The sequence below is a fragment of the Carcharodon carcharias genome, chromosome 27, assembly GCF_017639515.1.
Source record: "Carcharodon carcharias isolate sCarCar2 chromosome 27, sCarCar2.pri, whole genome shotgun sequence".
Lineage (NCBI taxonomy): Eukaryota > Metazoa > Chordata > Chondrichthyes > Lamniformes > Lamnidae > Carcharodon > Carcharodon carcharias.
The window spans coordinates 15,376,877-15,395,805 of record NC_054493.1 but is presented as its reverse complement, the minus strand read 5'-3'; the positions used below and the strand labels follow the sequence as shown (position 1 = coordinate 15,395,805).

The window sequence follows — 18,929 nt, the reverse complement described above, 5'->3', positions numbered from 1 at the left end:
AGGTCTCTCCTCAGTGTGAACTCGCTGGTGTAAAAGTAGGTGGGATGACAGAGTAAATCCCTTCCCACACACTGAACAGGTAAATGGCCTCTCCCCATTGTGACCGCGTTGATTGTTTTCCAGCAGGTATAGATAATTGAATCCTTTACCACAATCCTCACATTTCCACGGTTTCTCCATGAACCTGGTGTCCTCGCGTCTCTCCAGGTTGGATAATCAGTTGAAGCCTCAGCCACACACAGAACACGTGTTTGATTTCACCCTGCTGTGATGTTTTTTCAGGCAGAATAAGTGGTTAAAGCTCTTTCCACAGTTACTACACTGGAACACTCTCACTCAGGTACATGTGTGTATCTTGGTGCTTTTCCAGTCACACTGAATTTTGAAATCTTCTTTCACATACAGAAGAGAGAAATATTTCTCCTTCCATGGTCACGGGATGTGGGCTTCACTGGCTGGGCCAGCATTTATTGCCCATCCTTAGTTGCCCTTGAAAAGGTGGTGGTGAGCTGCTTGTTTAGGTTGTGGTGAATCAAATGGCTCTGTCAGACCTTGACGTGAAGTTTAGTTTGAGTTTCCTGTCTGTAAATCCTCCTCTTCTAATACCCTGGAAAAGGAATTTATAAAACTAATTCAGAACAAACAATTCTAGTTTCTGTAGAACATTTTTCCTCTCATCTACTCAGAGCTATAAATCCCTGTCCCACACATACTCCCTCATCCCTAGGCTGGAATCCAAAGTTATTGCACCATCTTAAGTCTCCACTCTGATCTTCCCCCCAAGCTCCCCTCACCTCCATCCCAGACTGGCTGAATTCAGTTTTCTGTCCTGTGTGCAGAGTGAGAGTAAAACCAACGAGTCAATAATTTTCTCTCCTGGTTACAGGCCCCTGAAGTCCCACCCACTCTGTATTACATTACCACAATGACGACACATGTGCTCTGCTCGGAGCCAACATGGGCCTGTTCCCGGGAGAGGCTGCATTTATTTGTGCCACAACACCAGGGGAAGTACTTCCTGCATCAACACAAGGACAGTGTCGGACGCGAAAAGCCAGAGATGGTTTCAAGTGCAGCTGGTGTCTTATATCTCATTTTACTATTTGCTGCTGGACTGACATTCTAAATTAAGTTTTGAAATACAAGCTGAAATCTGGTATCAGGGAGTAAATTAAAACACAATCATGTTAGAATTGACTGTTCCCCAAAATCCTGTCAGTCAAATTCTCATCAGAAATACATCAGGGGATTGTATTTTAATAGGTATTTTCACAGATGCCATAAAATGACTTTAAAACAAATATATGAACATATTCTTGGGTAGATAAATAATAAATAACGATAGTTAATAAAACAACCACCCAATGTGGGGTTCGACACTCTGACTCTGGGATTCTGATCTCCATTAACCACTAACTGGATCCATAAAGTGTTTCCAAACCCTTCCCGTCCAGCCGCTGGCTCCATCGCTCCCTCCCCCCCGGGCCTGTCACCGCGGGGTAAACACGGGGCCTGGGGCCTACCACAGAAGTTGATCCAGTTCTCAGTCCAGCCACGGTTTCCATTCCTGTCCTGTGCCCACAATCTCCTCCCGCCTCCCGAACCGTCCGCTCCTCCTCACTCTGTCACCATGACTGACACTGAGCATGCTCAGAACGCATGCCCACACTGCACCTGCGCACTGGGAGCTGGGCTCACCGGACGACGCCATCTTGGGAGAGGAAGGTGGGTCTTTGTTCAGGGATAAAAGCAAAAAACTGCGGATGCTGGAAATCCAAAACAAAAACAGAATTACCTGGAAAAACTCAGCAGGTCTGGCAGCATCGGCGGAGAAGAAAAGAGTTGACGTTTCCAGTCCTCATGACCCTTCAACAGAACTAGGTGAATCCAAGGAGAGGGGTGAAATATGAAATATTTCAACTCTTGTTCAGGGAGCCGGGCACATGGGTGGCCATCTTGGTGGGGGAAGTTGGGGGTGAGGGTGGGGCTTCCTCCCCGGTGACAGGTCGGGTTATCCAGGCAACCAGCCGCCACCATCTTGTGCTGAGTGTTTTCCATCCGGGTCTTCAGTGAAGGACAATGAGCTGGAGTCAGTTTGAAAACTGTTCAGAGGAAGGTCTGAAATCAGATTTACATCCAGATACCTGTAAGGACAATAAAGTTTACATCAATTATGTGTTTAAAATGAAATCAGAATGCTGGAAATACTCAGTTCTGAAGAAGAATCATATTGGATTGGAAATGTTAAATCTGTTTCTCTCTCTTCACAGAAGCTGCCAAACCTGCTGAGGATTTCCAGAACTTTCTGTTTTTATTTCAGATTTCCAGCATTCACCATATTTTACTAAAATTATTATGTTTTTTAAAAATTTGTTGCGTAGCTAATTAAGCATAAAATAATTGTTACAATTTAAATGCACAAATCGTTGATATTTATTTGTGTAACTGAAACTCAGCTATTCAGGAACAATGTCAGAAATCACCACAGAAAATATAGTGGAAATCTGGAATTCTGTTGAGATTCAGACAATTGAAAATAAATTACCCAGATTCCTGGATGTTTGTGAGGCAAGAGAGTACTAACGGTCATGGAATCAAGGCAGTTGGATGGATTTAACATAGAAATCTGGTATCGGCACACTGGAGCTCAATGTCTGATCTTGGACTAATTCTGGTTTTGTTCTGAAGGTGGTGTAGGTTCCCTGTCTGCTCTGTAGATTATCTCCAAGTCCACGGGTAATTTGCTCAAGGTGAAATGCAGAGAGGAAAATGGAGAAGAGGGTTGGTGCAATGACAGCCTTGTCTGATCCCAGACTTCACTGAGATACAGTCTGTGGTGGTTCTGTTGATGAGGTTCACGGCTTTCATGTCATTGTGAAGTAGGCAGAAGATGGTGGCAAATTTGAGGAGGATACGGGATAAAACGTCACAGTTTGACTGTGTAAAAGGCTTTTGTGAGGACAAAAAAGATCAAGTACAGCAGTTGGTGCTGTTCCTTGCAATTTTCTTGGGTTTGCCACACAGTAAGGATCATGGTTGTGGTGTCTTCCGATGGGGGAAACCACACTGTGAACCTGAAGGGGCTCTTTGGCCATTAAGAGAAGGTGATTGAGGAGGATCCTTGCAATGATTTTCCCTGTGGCAGGCAGCAGTGAGACTCTTCTGTAATTACTGCAAATGGACTTATCTCCCTTCCTGAATATAGTCACAATCGCAGTGTCCCAGAGATTCCCCAACATGGACTCCTCTTCGCTGATGAAGGATATGAGGTTGTGCAGCCATGCCAGGAGTGTAACACCACTCTGTTTCAGAATTTCAGCAGGGATTCCATCTGCTCTAGAAGTCTTGTTGTTTTCAGCTGTCAAATGTTTTTTCATTTTCGTGCTGGATGCGACAGCACTGAGGCTGAGTCAGACGGGTTATTGAGTAGTGGAGTTGAGGACATTCAAGTCGAAGGCAGTGTCTTGGTTGAGGAGCTCTTCAGAATATTCTCTCCAGTGAACACTGGTTGACTCTCTGTCCTTGATGAGCTCCCTCCATGCTTGGCTCTCAGGGAGGTTGGCCTTTGAGTGCTTGGGTCATAGGTTGTCTTGATAGCACTGAGGAAACCACATATGTTGGTGTCCACGAGTTGTTGGATCTCCCCAAATTATCTTGTGGGTTTTACTACCTACCAGCATCCCCACCCCACTCCCCCCTCTGTCGCTGAAGAACATTGGTGAACCCTCAAAATACGGACCATTTTCTGGATCTTGGGAGTCATCCTCTTGTTGAAGGCAGACATGGACGACAAAATTCCTCATCACCTCTAATGTTCCAGCTCAGCCTTCAGCCGAATGATGAACAGAGTATTTGAGGACCAGGATGTCAAACCCAAGATTCAGGTTCTGGTTTACTGGGCAGCAGTGATCCCTGTGCTCCTACAGGCTTTGGAGACTTGGACAACCTACATCACGCACCTGAGAACACTAGAGAAGTCCCACCAGTGGTGCCTTTACAAGATGCTCAAAATCCAGTGGCAAGAAAGGTGGTCCAACAGCAGCGTCCTCTCCCAAGCCAACTTGCCCATCACTGAGGCGCTAATCATTCTAAACAGGCTCTGCTGGGCGGGACATGTTGTTTGTATTCCTGACACCAGACACCCAAAGCAACTGCTGTACTCGGAACTCAAGTCACAGCAGAAGACTCTCAGGAGGTCAGCAGAAACACTTTAGTAATCTCCTTAACACACCCTTGAAGAGATCAGATATCCCCAGCAACTCATGGGAGGCCCTGGATTGTGACTGGTTAAAATGGAGAAGGCTAATTTGGGAAGGCATCAAATACATTGAGAAACTTGGTCGGGAACACACAGAGCTGAAGTTGAGGCAATTGAGAGAGTGCACAAACCTCCAAACCACCCATCTACCCAACCCTTTAGGCACTACCTGCCCTGCATGTAGCAGTGTCTGCAGATCAGGCATTGGACTTATAAGCCATTTCAGAACCCATCAAACCAGAGTGAAAACAAATCATCCTTGATTCAGATCGACTGCCTAAGAAATAGGCAGACATGGGAGGTGGGGCTCCCTTCCTGGTGATATACCCAGGTTACCCAGACTACCGGTTGCCATTTGAGAGAGGAGGGCAGGCCTTGTTCAGCCAGCCAGGTGCATCCCTGGCCATCTTGGTGAGGGGACATTGGGTAATCAGGGCTTCAGGGTCCCAGTGACCAGGAGAGAAAATGATTAATTAATTGATTTTATTCTCAGTTTGCACACAAGAGCTGGAGAGCTGGACCCAGCCAGAGGAGAGGGAGAGAGAAAACTGGGCATGAAGGACAGAAACATAACTGGAATCTGCACAGGGAAGACGGGTTGTGGGATGGGGTTTTGCAGCTTTGAGGGAAAACATGTTATACAGAAATTTGAATTGTCTGTTCTGAATTTCTATCCTAGACTGACATGATGACTTTTGTGAACTCGTTTTACAGGGTATTGTTTGGTGAGGATTGGCAAACAGGAAACTCAAACCAAACATCATTTCAAGATCTGAGTCTTTCAATTCATCAGGACCTGAATATCATCAGACTTTTAATGTGAAAAGAGAAATGTTTGTCTGTTCTGTTTGTGGAAAAAGGTTTCAAACATCAGTGTGACTGGAAAATCACCGAGACACACACATCCAAGTGAGAGCATTCCAGTGCACTGGCTGTGGAAAGAGCTTTAACCAGTTACACAGCCTGAAAAAACAACACACCATTCACGGTGGGAAGAAACCATACAGAACTTCTGTGTGAACGAGACTTCAACTGATCATCCAACCTGGAGAGACACAAGGACCCCCATGTCATGGAGAAACCGTGTAAATGTGGGGACTGTGGGAAGGGATTCAATTACCCATCTGACCTGGAAATTAATCAACGCATTCACACTGGGGAGAGGCCATTCATGTGTTCTGAGTTGTGGGAAGGGATTCACTCAGTTATCCAGTCTACGTACACACCAGAGAAATCACACTGGGGAGAGACCGTTCACTTGCCCTGAATGTGGGAAGGGATTCACTAGGTCACCCACCCTGCTGAAACATCAGCGAATTCACACTGGGGAGAGACCCTTCACCTGCTCCGAGTGTGGGAAGGGATTCACCAGTTCTTCCAACCTACTGACACACCGGCGAGTTCACACTGGGGAGAGGCCGTTCACCTGCCACAAGTGTGGGAAGGGATTTGCCGATTTATCCACTTTGCTGAAACACCAGCCAGTTCACTCTGATGAGAGACCTTTTAAATGCCCAGATTGCAAAAAGTGCTATAAAAGTTCCAGGGAACTGATGCGCCATCAACGTGTTCACACTGACGAGAGACCATTCAGATGCTGTCAATGTGGGACTGGGTTCAAGACATCATCTGATCTCAAAATACATCAGCGGGTTCACACTGGGGAAAGGCCATTCATCTGCTGTGTGTGTGGGAAGGGATTCACTCCTTCATCCAACCTCCTGAGACACCAGCGAGTTCACTCTGATATGAGAACTTTTAAATGTTCTGACTGTGAGGAGAGCTTTAAAAACAGCAGTGATCTGATGAGACACCAACGCACTCACACCGGAGAGAGGCCGTACATCTGCTTTGTGTGTGGGAAGGATTCTCTTGGGCATTCACCCTGCTGCAACACCAGCAAGTTCACACAGGGGAGAGGCCATACACCTGCTCCATGTGTGGGAAAGGAATCATTGATTCATCCCACCTGCTGAGACTTCAACAAGTCCACTAGTGACGACTGGGTTTGTGTTGTGTCCTTATTGCTGCTGTTAATCACATCCAGGACTGAATTTATGGGTTAATCCTGAGGTGTGTAAGAAATGTGTCCCATTCGCTCTCTTCCATGGTTCAGAGCTCCTAGACACAGAACAGAAAGCTGCTTTACAACTGGGTTTAGAGACAAGAAGAACAACGGTGAATGCTGGAAATGTGCTGTCAAATCAGAGATTGGTGTAAAACTGTGAGCTGTTCCTGATTGAGAGTGAAACAGCAGGTTTAAGTTTCCAATCTGAAAATGACTGTGGTAATTATGGTACGAGGATTTAAAATGTTTGTGTGATATTCTTGGGTCTACCAATGTAAGGCAATAACAAGAAGGTGCATTTCAATATGGAACCTTCAACCGGTCTCACCTTCCATTGCCTTCAATGTCATGGAAACTGACAGTTGGAACCTGTTGACATTTGAAAGATATTTACAAATTATTCAAGGGTTTCTTACAAGTTGGGATCTTCCTCTGTTCTGTCCACTCGAGGTGTTCGATAACAGACTTTCTCCTGTGAATATCGAGCTGGAGTATTGGGCTGTGATGTGTTTCCTTGTTCATCTAGTTGACTCTAAATATTGAATCTTGTGGTTTCAGACACCAGATAATCAAGCTCACAACATCAGATTGTCTTTTCCTGACTTTATTAACAGCTCTGCAATCATACAGAGTAATTCCTTACATGGTTCCAATCCTCAATGAAGTACTTATAAATGTCATCATTAATATACTTCAGAGCCTGTAATATAGGAATGGTGGATTGTTCTGTAATTTTAATATAATTTTAATTCAATATTTCTTCCTCTAATATCTCGTCCACCGCTTCCCTGTTACCTAATGCATTTGTTTGCCGATTTTTGTTATGACAGATTGTCACATATTCCCCATGTTTTTAACTAGATCATGTATCTCTATGTTAAATTTTATGAATTTTCTTGCTGTAATTCAGTCTTTGAGCTGTGAATGTATTTCTTGAATAAAACACCGTTATATTGAAAAAATGTAGTTACCTGATCCAGAGAACAGAGATAATAGTGGATTCAGAGCTCTCTTCTCCCCAGCTCTGATCTAAACAGCTGCAGCTACACTGGAGATATTTATAATTAACTTGTTCACTACATCCGTGATCTGACCCTGCTCAAACCATAACCACAAGGATATCTGTGCATTGTTCTGGGTGTGAGCACAAGGCTGTGTTACTATCACACACACATACCATTTCCTTGGTTCACATCTCCATACGAAGACCAGCTCTTCTACACATCCCCTTTCTACACAATTGCAGCAGACATGGGCAAGTATGAGAGACTCATTAATATTCTCCCACATTTCATAACAGCAAAGGTTCCACTGGGACAAAGGATTCAGGCATTTTCCATTACAGGCAAAATACAGAGCAGTACAGGAGCACGCTAACAGTTTAAGTCTCATCAGCCTGCTGGTTCCTGTTAAGCTTATGAAGATTTAGATTTAAACGTCCTTTACAGGTCTGATGTTCAAAGGTGAGAGAGATGCTGTGGGACACACACTAATTCCAGTACCTAAAAGTGATTAATAGATTGGGTTTTGTGTTTAGTGATCCCACTTGTGTTACCGATACATTCCCTGGATCCCAAGGCTAGGGAAAATACTCTGGAAGGTATGGGGAGCTGGGAATTGTCCTTGAGAGTAACAGAAGGTTTGAGAATTGAAATAATCTGGAGTTAGAAAGGAGAAAACGTTCAGTCCTGGACATGATCCACAGCAGCAACAACACAATCCAACTTTGACAGTGACATGTGAAGTTGCTGGTGTTTCAGCAGGCTGGATGAGCAAGTAAATCTCTTCTCACACACGGAGCAGGTGAGCAGCCTCTTCCTCATGTGAACTCGCTCGTGTCTCACCAGATCAAATGACTGAGCACACATAGAGCAAGGGAATGGTCTCTCCCCAGTGTGAATTCGCTTGTGCATTGAAGGTGGGTTGAATGAGTGAATCCCTTCCCACACTCGGAGCAGCTAAACGGTCTCTCCCCAGTGTGAAATTGCTTGTGTATCCTAAGATCAGATGACCAACTGTATCCCTTCCCACACATGGAGCAGTTGAATGGTCTCTCTCCAGTGTGAACTCACTTATGTATCATAAGGTGGAATGAATGAGTGAATCTCTTCCCACACACCGAGCAGAGGAACGGCCTCTCCCCAGTGTGAATGCACTGGTATCTCAGCAGATTAATGCTTCTTTTAAAGACATTACATTCAGTACATTTAAAAAGTCTCTTTTCTGAGTGAACCAATTGGTGCTCAGTGTAATGGGAGAACTGAGTGAATCTCTTCCCACACTGAGAGCAGCTGAACAGCCTGTCCTTGGTGTGAACTCGCTGGTGCTCAGTGAGATGCACTGACTTGCTGAACGACTCCCCACACTGAGAGCAGCTGACCGGCCTCTCGTGTGTGTGAAGGAGCTGGTGCTCCGCGAGGTGGGAGGACAGCCTGAACCTCTTCCCGCAGTGGGAGCGGCTGAACGGTCTCTTGTCAGTGTGAACTCGCTGGTGTTGGACCAGTTCCTCAGAGGTTTCAAAGCTTTTCTCAGAATCAGCATTGAAGAGGATCCTCATCAACGTGATCGAGCTGGTGTGCCAGCAAGTTGGATGAACACATGAATTTCTTCCCATACATAGAGCAGGTGGACGGACTCTCACTATTGCGAGCTCACTGTCGTGTCAGCATGTTTACCAGCTGTATCAATCCCTTCACACAGGAGGAGGAGGTGAACGGCCTCTCACCAGTTTCCAGCTGAGATGGTCAATTAAATCCCCTCAGATGTAGAAATCTTCAGATCCCGATGAATTGAGTGACTTTTAGATTTTGACATGAGGTTTGGTTTGTTTTTCCTGACTGCAAATCCTCCTTTTCTAATACCCTGTAAGATAAGTTTACAATGAATTACAAATAATATACATTAAACAAACGAGCCATTTGGCCCATCCAGTCACTGCGAGAGTTTCAAATCCACACGAGTCTCCTGCTGTTCTGCCAACCTCATCTCAGCCTTTCAGCTTATCTTTTGAACCCCTTTTCTCTCATGTTCCTTTTGAAAGCATCCTAAGTTATTTGTGTCAACCACTTCCAGTAGTAGTAAGTTCATGTTCACATTTTCCACATTTTAACTACTGCCTGAGGAAAGAAAGATCTCCTATTTTCCTGTTGGATTTATTAGTCTCTATTGTGTTTTCGGGAGGTTGTGGTGCAGTGGAAATGTCCCTGCCTCTGAGCCTGAAGCTCCAGGTTCAAGTCCCACCCCAGGACTTGATGGCCAAGGGTGGTGCATTTATTATTCAGCCAAACAGATTGAGTGTCAACCTGTAAATCCTGCCAACATATACCAGTGGTAGACAATAACAATGGGAGAGATTTCTGGTCATCCACATGAGATGGAAAGAAATTGGAACCTCTCCCATCACTATCCATAGCTCCAGGTTATAACATGCATGTAGAAATGTCTGTTGCCACAATATGGATTCCATGGGCAGCTGGATGACCGTTGTGGATCCAGATTGGTGCCAACAGCACAGGATTAAATCCCCATTCCAGCTGGTGTGGATTCTGCACCTGCCTCCTTCGCCAGCCCGTGATGGAGATTGTGAGGCTGTCAGTCGGAGCTGCCTTTGGGCAAAGAACTGAAGAAGGCTCCCAGTGCTGCATAGGCCACCCCATTCAGAATTTTAAAAACCTATATCAAAAGAGATGAACCTCATTTTTGGTTTGAGTTTGCTGTGTAAATCCTCCCGTTCTAACCCCCTGTGAAAGGAGTTTCCAAATCCCATCCCAGTCAGACCAGGATAGAAATTCACAAAATTCTCTCCTCCTGCTGACAGGGATGGCCGCGCAAGCGCCTGCTGAATATTGACCGTATTAAGATGGTGGCTGTTAACTCGGGCCTGTGACCGGGGAACAATCGCTATTTTTCGTTACAGCCACGAGAGCGGGAGTTTCTTATCTGGGATTTGAGGCCTCCATCCGGGGAGTGTAAAGGGTTAGCACAAACCCACCGGCTGCATTACTATTCTGCACTCGGCTGTTTCTCACCCGCTTTACATTTGACATTACTACCTCTGTTTATTACTGTGGGAAGGGCGGGTTTGGGGCCTACACTTTCCCACCGCCACCCCCCCCCCCCCCGCCCCCGGCTCCATCCCTCCCGCTCCTCCGGCAGTTTCTCACGGGTTTTCACAGACCCGTTCATATGTGTACCGCGCATGCTCCAGATCACAATGCCTGGCTGATTGACGGCAGCTCCGGACCAATAGGAAGAGGGGGCGGAGTTGAAGGACCCAGCAGCAGCGGATGGTCCTCCAACCAGAGTGAACGAGGGGCGGGGCTGAGCCCGGATCTCCCTCATTGGCTGAAACTCTGCATCATTTTCAAAGCTGATTTGTCTCAAACTCCAGGAGAAAACTGGACATTTCTGTTTGTGGCTTTAAACAGATGAAACCCTGTGGGTGTGGAGCAAACATTTCAACATTTGTTAGTGAAATGGATTCATTCAGGGCAGACAGCAGGGATTATTTCAGGAATCTACAGTTTAGTGATTAAGCTGTTGCTCCCGCAGTGCTCTGTTCTGAACCGCTTGTCTGGGATCTTTCCTCTTAATTCACTGATTCCCAGTTGAAGGTGTTTCTGCAATAAATTTGTTAACTTTGGATATCAATCCAACATCTATGCCATCCTCAGAACGGGGAAAGTCCATGGTTTCAATAAATGAACCAACACTCAAATCACTTGATGGGATTCTAAGATGTACAACATCATCTGCTCAGATAGAGGAAGATACATTGCAGCTAATGAAAAGCAGCAATCACACTCACAGACACCATACACACACTCTCAAACCCATCAAAATATCTCCTGTTGTCTTATTGGTTCAAGTCTTTTTGAAGAAAATCCTGAGTGAACCATAAAAATCTCAAATGCTTGTCAAGCTTCCCCTGAAAAACATCTGTACTATACACTTTACCCATTCCCTGTGGTAGTGAGTTCCATATTCTCACCACTCTCTGGGTAAAGATGTTTCTTCTGAATTCCCTGTTGGATTTCTTGGTGACTCATAGAGTCATAGAGGTGTACAGCACATGAAAAGGCCCTTAGGCCCATCAAGTCTGTGCCAGTCAAACAAGTACCTAACTATTCTAATCCCATTTTCCAGCACTAGGCCCATAGCCCAGCATGCCATGGCATCGCAAGTGCATGTCCAAATACTTCTTAAATGTTACGAGGGTTTCTGCCTCTGCCACCCTTTCAGGCAGTGAGTTCCAGGTTCCCAACACCCTCTGGGTGAAAAAGTTCTTCCTCACATCCCCTCTAAACCTCCTGCCCCTTACCATAAACCTATGCCCCCTGGTTATTGATGCTTCCACCAAGGGGAAAGGTTCCTTCCTGTCTACCCTATCTATGCCCCTCATAATTTTATACACCTCAATTATGTCGTTCCCCCCCCCCCCACCAATCTCCTCTGCTCCAGGAAAAATAACCCCAGTCTATCCAATCTCTCTTCATAACTAATAACTCTCCAGCCTAGGCAACAGCCTGGTAAATCTCCTCTGCACTCTCTTTCTAGTGCAATCACATCCTTCCTATAATGCAGATTCCAGAATGGCATGCAATACTCTAGCTGTGGCGTAACCAGCATTTTATACAGTTCCAGCAGAACATCTCTGCTCTTATATTCTATGCCTCAGCTAATAAAGGCAAGTATCCCATATGCCTTCTTAACCACATTATTTACCTGTCCAGCCATCTTAAGGGACCCATGGATATGCACACCAAGGCCTCTCTGATCCTCAGTACTCTCCAGGGTCTTACCATTCATCGCGTATTGTTTGGCCTGCCCAAGTGCATCACTTCACACTTATCTGGATTAAATTCCCTTTGCCACTGATCAGCCCATCTGACCAGACCATCTATATCCTCCTGTAATCTAAGGCTATCCTCCTCACTATTTACCATCCCATCAATTTTCATGTCATTCGCGAGCTTACCCTCCTACATTCAAGTCTAAATTGTTTATATATACCACACACAGCAAGGGACCCAACACTAATCCCTTTGGAACCCCACTGGACAACAGTCACAAAAACACCCCCTCAACCATCAACCTCTTCTTCCTGCTTCGCAGCCAATTCTGGATCCAATTTGCCAAATTGCCATGGGCTCTTACCTTCGTTATCAGCCTCCCATGCGGGACCTTATCAAGAGCTTTGCTGAAGTCCAAGTAGACTACGTCAAATGCGTTACCCTCATCTACACACCTGGTCACCTCTTCGAAAAATTCAATTAAATTGGTCAGACATGACCTCCCCTAATCAAAACCATGCTGTCTTTGATTAATCTCTGCCTCTCCAAGTGTAGTTAATTCTGTCCCTCAGAATTGCTTCCAATAGTTTCCCCACCACTGAGGTTAGACTGACTGGCCTGTTGTTCCCTGGTTTATCCCTTCGTCCCTTCTTGAATAATGGTACCACACTGGCTGTCCTCCAATCGTCTGGCACTTCTCCTGTGGCCAAAGAGGTATTGAAAATTATTGCCAGTGCCCCTGCTATCTCCTCCCTTGCCTCACTCAACAACCTGGGATACATTTCATCCAGACCTGGAGATTTATCTACTTTTAAGTCTGCCAGACCGCTTAGAACCTCCTCCCTTTCTATGCTAATTTCTTTAATTATATCACAGTCCTTCTGTCTGATTTCCATACCCATGCCGTCCCTCTCACTTGTGAATACCGACACAAAGTATTCATTTAGATCCCTACCTACGTCTTCCAGCTCCACACACAAGTTACCACTATGGTCCTTAATCTTTCCCTAGTTGTCTTCTTGCTCTTTAATGTACTTGAAAAATAACTTTGGATTTTCCTTTATTTTAGCTGCCAATGTTCTTTTCATGCCACCTTTTTGCTCTCCCAATTTCCTTTCTAAGTTCCCCCCTACACATTCTGTACTCCTCTAGGGCTTCCGCTGTTTTGAGCCCACGGTATCCACCATAAGCCTCCCTTTTTCTCTTTATCCAATCCTGTATGTCCCTCAACATCCAGGGTCCCCTGGATTTGTTGGTCCCACCCTTTGTCATTACTTGAATATGTTGGCCCTGTATTCTCCCTATTTCCTCCTTGAATGAGTCCCACTGCTCTGATGTAGATTTACCTAAAATTAGCTGTTCCCAGTCCACTCTCGCCAAACCATATCTGATCTTATTTAAATCGGCCTTCCCCCAATCTAGAACTCTGATTTCTGGCCCGTCCTTGTCCTTTTCCATAACAACCTTGAATCTAACGGAGTTACGATCATTATCTGAAAAATGTCCCCCCACTGATACCTCTACCATTTGCCTGGCTTCATTTCCTAAAATCAAGTCCAGGACTGCCCCCTCTCTTGTAGGACCTTCTACATACTAGCTTAAAAAGCTCTCTTGGATGCATTTTAAGAATTCCTAAACCTATCACACTATGACTAACCCAGTTAATGCTGGGGAAGTTGAAATCCCCCACTATTACTACCCTATTATTTTTACACTTCTCTGGAATTTGTCTGTATATCTGCTCTTCTATTTCTCTCTAACTGTTTGGGGACCGATAGTACACTCCCAGCAACATGATTGCTCCTTTTTTGTTTTTCAGTTCTAACCATATGGCTTCATTTGAGGAGCCTTCTAAGATGTCATTACTCTTTACTACTGTAATTGATTTCTTGATCAATATTGCGATACCCTCTCCTCTTTTACCTCCTTCCCTGCCTCGCCTGAAGACCCTATATCCTGGAATATTGAGCTTCCAATCCTGCCCCTCTCTCAACTATGTCTTTGTGACAGCAATGACATCATACTTCCAAGTGTTAATTTGTGCCCTCAACTCATCTGCCTTATTCGTCAGACCCCTTGCATTAAAATAAATAGCATCCAATCTTGCCAAACTCCCTTGTGCCTTAACTGGCCTATAATTTCTACTCCTTCCAAACTCACTTGCTCTCTCTTCTAATTTTGGCTGTGCATCTCCCCCTGCTGAACCTCCTCTCAGGATCACATCCCCCTGCCAAGTTAGTTTAAGCCCTTCCCAACAGCACTAGCAAACCTCCTTGCAAGGATGTTGGTCTCATTCCGGTCCAGGTGCAACCCGTCAGCCTTTACAGGTCCCACCGCCCCCAGAAATGGTCCCAATGTCCCAGAACTCTAAAGCCCTCCCTCCTGCACCATCTCTCCAGCCACGCATTCATCTGGATGAACCTCCTACTTCTATACTCACTAGCCAGTGGCACTGGAAGTAATCCAGAGATTACTACCTTTGAGGTCTTGTTTTTTAATCTGCTTCCTAGCTCCCTAAATTCTGCTTGCAGGACCTCATCCCTCTTTCTACCTTACATTGACAATCTTACTTTGATGGTCTCTAGTCATTCTCTTCCCCACAAGTGGAGACATTCTCTCTGTATCTTCTCCATCAAACCCTTTCATAATTTTAAAGACCTCTATCAAATCCCCCCTGAGCCTTCATTTCTCAAGAGACCCAATCTGTCAATCCTTTCCTGATATATAAACCTACACATTTCTAGTATCATCGTTGTGAATCTCCTCTGCTCCCTCTCTCAAGCCTCAATATCTTTTTTATAATATGGTGACCGGAACTGCATTCAGTGGTCAGGAAGATTTTTGATCCAGGAGTCACAGACTAACCAAAAAAAGCGGCTCGAGCTCATACGTGATTTTCAGTTGGTTTATTAAGAAGCAACTGTTTAAAAATAATGCATAATGGACAGAAAAAAACATACAATCTGTGACAGATGAGAATGGTTTACTGGTCCCTAGGGACAAATAGATGACACAAAATGAGTGCTGGTCTCTGTAGCTGGTGGCTGTCGTCTTCTCTGAACAGTTCACTGATGTGAGCCAGAGTGTGGGTGTTGAAGCCAGTGTGTGGGTGTTGAAGCCAGATTGTGTGAGTGTTGAAGTCAGAGTGTGGGGGTATTGAAGCCAGAGTGTGGGGATATTGAAGCCAGAGTGTGGGTGTTGATGCCAGACTGTGGGTGTTGAAGTCAGTGTGTGGGTGTTGAAGCCACACTGTGGGTGTTCATGCCAGAGTGTGGGTGTTGAAGCCAGTGTGTGGGCATTGAAGCCAGAGTGTGAGTGCTGAAGCCAGAGTGTGGGTGCTGAAGCCAATGTGTGGGTGTTGAAGCCAGAATGTGGGTGTTGAAGCCAGCGTGTGGGCGTTGAAACCAGAGTGTGGGTATTGAAGCCAGTGTGTGGGTGTTGAAGCCAGTGTGTGGGTATTGAAGCCAGAGTGTGGAGGTATTGAAGTCAGTGTGTGGGTATTGAAGCCAGAGTGTGGGGGTATTGAAGCCAGAGTGTGAGTATTGAAGCCAATGTGTGGGTGTTGGAGCCAGAGTGTGGGGGTATTGAAGCCAGAGTGTGGGGGTATTGAAGCCAGAGTGTGGGGGTATTGAAGCCAGAGTGTGGATCACCTTGAAACCTCTTACTTATCCAAAAAGAGCCTGTTTGAACCTTTACACAGACAAATGGTTTACATATGGGTCATGAGATTGAATCATATCAGAGTTAGAAGTGTTGCATTTCATGGCTTGTGCTAGTGACATGTCCCTGGCAGAGAGAACAGGTCTGTCCTGTGTTTGTCACCCAGCAAGCTGCTATGGAATCTTTCTTCATAAGCAAGAGAGAGGGAGGGAGCTATTCCTATAATGTTGGATAATTTTTTTTTTACAGATCACCACACCTTAAGAGAATATCCTTATTGATTCCTCACAACTGATTTCTGACTAACCCAGCTATTCCTCAGCTACGAGATTGTTTTCCCAATTTCTTGATTACATACCGTAGATAACATACTAAAGCTACTAGAATGATCAGAATCAGCAAACCAAACTGTTGAGCTGCCACCAAGAATAAATATTAAAACCTTTTCCAGTAAATGTGATAACTATCGACTTCAATTCATCCTCCCCACCTACAGTGGTGTAGTGGTATTGTCACTGGACTAATAATCCAGAAACCCAGGGTAATGCTCTGAGCACCGAGTATGAATCCCACCATGGCAGATGGTAAAATATATATTCAATCAAAAATCTGGCATTAAAAGTCTAATGATGATTGTTGTAAAAAAAAACCCATCTGGTTCATTAATGCTCTTTAGGAAAGGATTATCTGGTCCGACCTACATGTGTCTCCAGACCCACAGCAATGTGGTGACTCTGAAATAGCTGAGCAAGCCACTCAGTTCTCAACAGCAATTAGGGATGGGCAATAAATGCTGGCCGAACCAGCAATGCCCACGTCCCATGAAGAATTATTTTTAAAAATTCTAAATGATTAAGAACATAAGAAATAGGAGCAGGAGCAGGCCATTCGGCTCCTCAAGCCTGCCCCGCCATTCAATAAGATCATGGCTGATTTGCCCCAGGCTTCAATTCCTCTTTCATGCCAGCTCCTCATAGCTCTCAGCTCCACAATGTTTTAAAAATCTATCTACCTCACCTTTAAATACTTTCAGTGATCCAGCCTCAACAATTCTCTGAGGTACAGAATTCCAGACATTCACTATCCTCTCAGAGAAGAAATTCCTTTGCATTTCAGTTTTAAATGAGTGTCCCCTTATTCTGTAACTATGTCCCCTAGTTCAAGATTTCCCACTAGTGGAAATATCTTCTCAACACCTATCCTGTCAAGCCCCCTCAGGATCTTGTACATTTCAATAAGATCACCCCTTATTCTTCTAAACTCTCATGAATAAAGGCCTAACCTGTTTTGCTGTTCTGAATAAGTCAACCCTCATTCCAGGAATCAGTCTAGTGAATCTCTTTTGAACCACCGCCAAGGCCAATATATCCTTTCTTAAATACGGGGACCAAAACTGTACACAGTACTCCAGGTGTGGCCTCACCAACATCCTGTACAGTTGGAACAAGACTTCCCTATTTTTAAACTCCAAACCCCTAGCAATACAGGCCAAAATTCCATTTGCCTTCTTAATTACTTGCTGCACCTACATGCTAACCTTTTGTGTTTCATGCACAATAATACACAGATCCCTCTGGCTGTGCTTTTTTGGAGTCTCTCTCCATTTAAATAGTCTGCCTTTTGATTTTTCCTACCAAGTGCATGACCTCACACTTTCCTACATTAAACTCCATCTGCCAAGTTTTTGCCCACTCACTCAACCTCTCCATATCCCATTGCACATTCCTTATGTCATCACAACATGCCCTCCCACCTATTTTTGTATCACCAGCAAATTTGGATACAATACACTCTGTCCCCTCCTCCAAGTCATTAATATAGATTGTAAATAATTGAGGCCCTAGAGCTGAACCTTGTGGCACTCCACTAGTTATGTCTTTCCAACCTGAAAAAGACCCATTAATCCCAATTCTCTGTCATCTGTGTGTTAACCAATCCTCAATCCATGCTAATACATTACCCCCAGTACCGTGAGCTCTAATCTTGTGCAATAACCTTTTATGTGGCACCTTATTGAATGCCTTCTGGAAATCCAAATACACTAAGTCTACCAGCTCCCCTTTCACAACTCTGCTTGTTATATCCTTAAAGAGCTGTAGCAAATTTGTCAAACATGATTTCCCTTTCACAAAACCATGTTGGCATGTCATAAATACATATGGTTCAAACAAAAGTTCATGCATAGAGTTTAAAGATTCTCCAGCTCTCTACTCACTGCCATCCACCTTGTGGATATTTTCTAAATCCATCTTCACTTTAATTTTACTCCCTCTGATAGATGCCAGTGTGTTTTAATTCTATCCTGATTGTTTAAGGTCAGTTTCTCCATGGACTATGTGTCAATACCTTAATGATTTAAAATGTTGCCTCATACTGACCACATGATTCACTTCATGTTGTCCTGTTTGAGCAGCTGAGCATGTCCGGGGTCTGGTCTTCGGTGCAGGTTCACCATGCATTTCCGCATGTTAATTATACCACAGTAACATATCACATCTGCACACTCACAGCAGTATCCCAGTATCATGCCCCATGGACCATCTGATACAAGTCACTTTTGGGCTTTCAGGTAATCCTACCAAAAGATTAGGTGGGGGATCTCTGTCTGAAGATCTTTACTTAACTCCCCTTGCAAGTTCCAATGCCTCACGTAATGGCCAGACTATCAAATTCAGGTTTTTAAAAAAGTTCAGAGGGAAGAATACAAGTATCTCCAAGAGAAAGCTATCAATTTACGAGTCTCATTTACATGTTCCTGACTTTCACTAGAATGGATATGGATACCAGATTGATCTATTCTATTGAACTATACCCAGGGTGAGTTATTCCAATTCCCATTTGGTGTTGTGATTTTCTTTATCTTTTATTCTAGCTGGGACATCCCATTAATTACCATTCTATCTCATTCGGAAGCCCTGGAGAAACTTTACTGTCCAATTCAATATTCACATAATCTGCTATTTGTAGAGCAGAGACACAGGTATTTGCAATCTGTTTGGAGATAACTCCCATATCTCTCCTCCTCAAGAACTTTGTCTTGAAAGGTAACAATTGGGATGAAACTAAATCTTTAAAAGGCAAAGTCTTTAGTTCAAACCGTCACCATGTTGTCAGTGGAGAGGGTTAACTCCTCTGCTTGTTTTCAAAGGGG

At 44.5% G+C, this 18,929-nt stretch overlaps 1 protein-coding gene across 2 annotated transcripts; it reads left to right on the top strand.

Moving 5' to 3' along the window:
* The first annotated feature begins 2,024 nt into the window (after nucleotides 1-2,024).
* Nucleotides 2,025-7,267, top strand: LOC121270108 (zinc finger protein 239-like). Of its 2 annotated transcripts, none has more exons than XM_041175421.1 (2): nucleotides 2,025-2,146; nucleotides 4,973-7,267. In XM_041175421.1, exon 2 carries the CDS (start codon nucleotides 5,326-5,328, stop codon nucleotides 6,232-6,234), a length of 909 nt encoding a protein of 302 aa, XP_041031355.1. In that variant the 5' UTR covers nucleotides 2,025-2,146; nucleotides 4,973-5,325; the 3' UTR covers nucleotides 6,235-7,267. The 2 variants fall into 2 exon arrangements, with proteins under 2 accessions (XP_041031355.1, XP_041031356.1); XM_041175422.1 differs by having other exon boundaries at nucleotides 2,089-2,146; nucleotides 4,938-7,267.
* The last annotated feature ends 11,662 nt before the right edge of the window (nucleotides 7,268-18,929 follow it).

Coding starts and splice junctions, on each gene's coding strand:
- LOC121270108 (XM_041175421.1), top strand. CDS start 5,326: ATGTCATGGAGAAACCGTGTAAATGTGGGGACTGTGGGAAGGGATTCA.